The sequence below is a fragment of the Mandrillus leucophaeus genome, unplaced genomic scaffold, assembly GCF_000951045.1.
Source record: "Mandrillus leucophaeus isolate KB7577 unplaced genomic scaffold, Mleu.le_1.0 Scaffold11, whole genome shotgun sequence".
Classification (NCBI taxonomy): Eukaryota; Metazoa; Chordata; class Mammalia; order Primates; family Cercopithecidae; genus Mandrillus; species Mandrillus leucophaeus.
Genome location: NW_012099209.1, coordinates 1,081,621 through 1,085,602, shown reverse-complemented (window position 1 = coordinate 1,085,602; position 3,982 = coordinate 1,081,621). Strand labels below are relative to the sequence as shown.

The window sequence follows — 3,982 nt, the reverse complement described above, 5'->3', positions numbered from 1 at the left end:
CGCCCAAACTAGACTGCAGTCACGCGATCCTGGCTAGTCACTACAGCTAAGCGATCTCTCAAGTAGCTGGGACTACAGGCGAGGACCACCGCTCAGGCTAAACCAGCCTTCCTTTTTTTTTTTTTTTTTTTCAGACGGAGTCTCACTCTGTCGCCCAGGCCGCCGTTGTCTTAGTGCACACTTCCCCTTAGCCCCACAACTATTTATTTATTTATTTATTTATCTATCTATCTATCTATCTATTTATCTATTTGAGACGGAGTCTCGTTCTGTCGCCCAGGTTGGAGTGCAGTGGCGCGATCTCGACTCACTGCAAGCTCCGCCGCCTCCCGGGCTCACGCCATTCTCCTGCCTCAGTCTCCGGAGAAGCTGGGACTACAGGCGCCCGCCACCACGCCTGCCTAATTTTTTTGTATTTTTAGTAGAGACGGGGGTTTCACCATGTTAGCCAGGTTGGTCTGGATCTCCTGACCTCGTGATCTGCCCGCCTCGGCCTCCCAAAGTGCTGGGATTACAGGCGTGAGCCATCGCACCCGACCTTCTTGTTGGTTTTTGGTTTTGGTTTTGGTTTTTTGAGAAGGAACCTCTCTGTGTCGCCCAGAGGTCTGTCGCCTAGAGCAGCTCTTTGAAGGCTCTAAGCCTTTGTCCAGGCAGTTCCTTCTGCCTGGAATGCTGTTCCTCCTGTTGCTTTTCTGGCAAGTTCTTCATCCTTCAAAGATCACCTTTACACAGCCCCTCCGGCTATTCTCGAATTAGAGCCTGGCCAATGTGGCAGGCTTCTTTGACCCTTAAAAAAAAAAAACTGAGGGGTTGGGGGCAGTGGCTCACACTTGTAATCACAGCATTTTGGGAGGCTGAGGTGGGCGGATCACGAGGTTAAGAGTTGGAGATCAGCCTGGCCAATATGGTGAAATCCTGTCTCTACTAAAATTACAAAAAATTATCCGGGTGTGGTGGTGCACACCTGTAATCACAGCTACTCGGAAGGCTGAGGCAGAAGAATTGCTTGAACCCGGCCGGGCGCGGTGGCTCATGTCCGGGCGTGGTGGCTCACGCCTGTAATCCCAGCACTTTGGGAGGCCGAGGCGGGTGGATCACGAGGTCGGAAGATCGAGACCATCCTGGCTAACACGGCGAAACCCCGTCTCTACTAAAAATACAAAAAAATTAGGTGGGCGTGGTGGCGGGTGCCTGTAGTCCCAGCTACTCGGGAAGCTGAGGCAGGAGAATGGTATGAACCCGGGAGGCAAAGGTTGCAGTGAGCCAATATCGCACCACTGCACTCCAGCCTGGGCGACAGAGCGAGAAGAGAACTGTCAGCCCACAGTGAAGAGATAGGCAGAGAAGAAGAGTTCACAGGGGAGCCAAATAAAAGCCATATCAGCTCAGGGGAACATTCTAGCTCTTTTTTTTTCTTTCTTTTTGAGACAGGGTGTTGCCTTGTTACCCAGACTGGAGTGCAGTGGCGTGACCATGGCTCACTGCAGCCTCAACTTCCAGGTGTTAAGCAATCCTCCCACCTCAGCCTCCCGAGTAGCTGGGACTACAGGCATATGCCACCACTCGTGGCTAATTTTTATATTTTATGTAGAGACGGGGGTCTTGCCATGTTGCCCAGGCTTGTCTTAAACTCTTGGGCTCAAGCGATCTGCCTTCCTCAGCTTCCCAGAGTCCTGGGATTACAGGCGTGAGCCATGGTGCTCGGCCCATTCTAGATCTTGAGAAATAAAATCCAAGAGTCAGAGCTAGAAGGGCCATGGGCTTGGAGGCTGAGACGAGGAGGGGCTGAAACCTTGGGAGTCAGGTATGTGTGCCCCGCTAGGGCTGCAGGAAGCTGCTGTCCTCAAAAAGGAAACAACACAATAACAAGTCACATGACCAGGGGAGGGGGTTTCCTGTTTCCTGGTCCCTCCCAGGCCAGGCTTGGCCAGCCCAGGCCTGACCAGGCAGTGGCCAGAGTGACCCCAAGACGGTGTCCAGGGACTCAGGCCTCTGATCAAGTTACCCCCAGAAGATCAGAGAGGTAGAGAGAGCTGAACCCGTCATTTAGGAGGGCCGCGGAGGAGAGGGAATTATTGAGATTGCATTCCCAGGCTCAAATAGAGGAGGGAAGGGGACAAAGACGTAGTGAAGGTAAAGAAGGCAGAGAAGAAGGGGGAGATCCAGACAACCTTGTTAGGTAGTGAGCTGCCTGTCCAGGGAGGCATTCAAATGTGCCCAATCAACATTGATCACAAAATCCCTTCCTGAGGGGTAGTCAATGTCCCATTTCACAGCAGAGGAAATTGAGGTTGTCCCTTGTCCAGGACAACAAAGGCAAGAGGTCACGGCAGGCTGTGGTTTTAGGGGTTGACGAAGGAGAAGCATTCAGAGGGCACTGGCTTCTGGACAGCAATGAGTGCCCGGGCCACGCGGCCCCGAAGCCGGCGAGGGAGGCATGCTCCACCCGTAAGTGTCGCCCTCTCCCCTCCACACCCAGCTCCTGGGGACCCCAAGGTCCCGTCCTGCCTGGCTCAGAGCGGGGCCACGGGGGTCATTTGCAGGGTGAACTGGACCCCGTGGCTGAGAGTTCAGAGGAGGTTGAGGCAGCCAGTGGGAGCTCCAAGCTCAGCTTTGCCCCACCTCCAGTGAGCTCCGGGCTGGAACAGCTGGGCCCCATGGAGGAGGTCAGTGGCCAAGGCCTAGGAAGCAGGTGAGACCCCCTTGGTCTGTGCCCTTCATTCCAGTCCAGATGCATCTTTGCCATCTGCAGATCTGCTGATGTGCCCTCTCTGCTCACACACCTACCATAGCTCCCTGTTGCCTTCAGCCTGACTTTCTTTTTTTTTTGAGTCTTGCTCTGTCACCCAGGCTGCAGTGCAGTGGCACAATCTCCACTCACAGCAACCTCTTCCTCCTGGGTTCAAGCGGGAGCCTCAGCTTCCCGAGTAGCTGGGATTACAGGTGTGTGCCACCACACCCAGCTAATTTTTGTATTTTTAGTGAGACAGGGTCTTGCCACATTAGCCAGGTTGGTCTTGAACTCCTGACCTCAGGTGATCCCCCCACTTCGGCCTCCGAAAGTGCTGGGATTACAAGTGTGAGTCGCTGCCCCAGAAGACCCTATTTCCAGAATCTTCTGTCTCTCACCTTCAGGACTTTCCCAGTGCCCGTCACAGTCCAACTTACTATTCACTCTGCTTCGTAGCCCCAGGTCTCCCCTCCAACTTCTCCACCACCCTCTGTCCAGCCTCTTCCCTGAATTCCCAGCCTCCCAGTCTCTCCCTGGGATGCAAGTCCCAGAACACACAGCTCTTGCCAACTCTCTGCCCCGCTCACACCTCCCGAAGACCATGAAGTTTAAGCCCTAAGAATTCCCTGCCCTGGGCTGGGCGTTGTGGCCCATGCCTGTTATCGCAGAACTTTGGGAGGCCAAGTCGGGCGAATCACCTGAGGTCAGGAGTTTGACATCAGCCTGGCCAACATGGTGAAACCGTGTCTCTACTAAAAATACAAAAATTAGCCGGGCGTGGTGGTGGGCACCTGTAATCCCAGCTACTTGGGGGACTGAGGCAGGAGAATCACTTGAACCCAGGAGGTGGAGGTTGCAGTGAGCTGAGATTGCACCACTGCACTCCAGCCTGGGCAACAGAGTGAGATTCTGTCTCAAAAAATAAAAAAGAATTCCCTGCCCAGCATGGAGCGACTCAAGTGCCTGAGTTGGTGTCCACAGGACCGACAAGAAGACGGATGGGGGCTCTGGCAGGGGACTGGCCTCAGCCCCCGAGGTGCCCCACAAACCTGCAGTGGAAGCCTACCAGGCCCCAGAAGCAGCCCTACAGTACAAAGAGACTGTGCCCCCTGGGACTGGGGCCCCTGATGTGTTTCAGACCCTCCAGCACGCTCTGAGCTCCCTGGAGGCAGCGGCTGCAGCCTGGCGCCACCGGCCCCCCAGCCATCCTGGGCCAATGGAGTTGGAAGACACAAGCAAAGGGGGACCAGG

The 3,982-nt window shown here is 54.9% G+C and overlaps 1 protein-coding gene across 1 annotated transcript in view; it reads left to right on the top strand.

Annotated features, from left to right (window-relative positions):
• The first annotated feature begins 1,899 nt into the window (after window positions 1-1,899).
• Window positions 1,900-3,982, top strand: part of USHBP1 (Usher syndrome 1C binding protein 1) — a 20,020-nt gene continuing 17,937 nt past the window's right edge. The window contains exons 1-4 of the mRNA XM_011991082.1: window positions 1,900-2,023; window positions 2,347-2,448; window positions 2,544-2,692; window positions 3,713-3,980. Coding sequence (XP_011846472.1) covers window positions 2,395-2,448; window positions 2,544-2,692; window positions 3,713-3,980 — 471 coding nt within the window. The 5' untranslated portion in view covers window positions 1,900-2,023; window positions 2,347-2,394. The remainder of the gene's footprint in view (window positions 2,024-2,346; window positions 2,449-2,543; window positions 2,693-3,712; window positions 3,981-3,982) is intronic.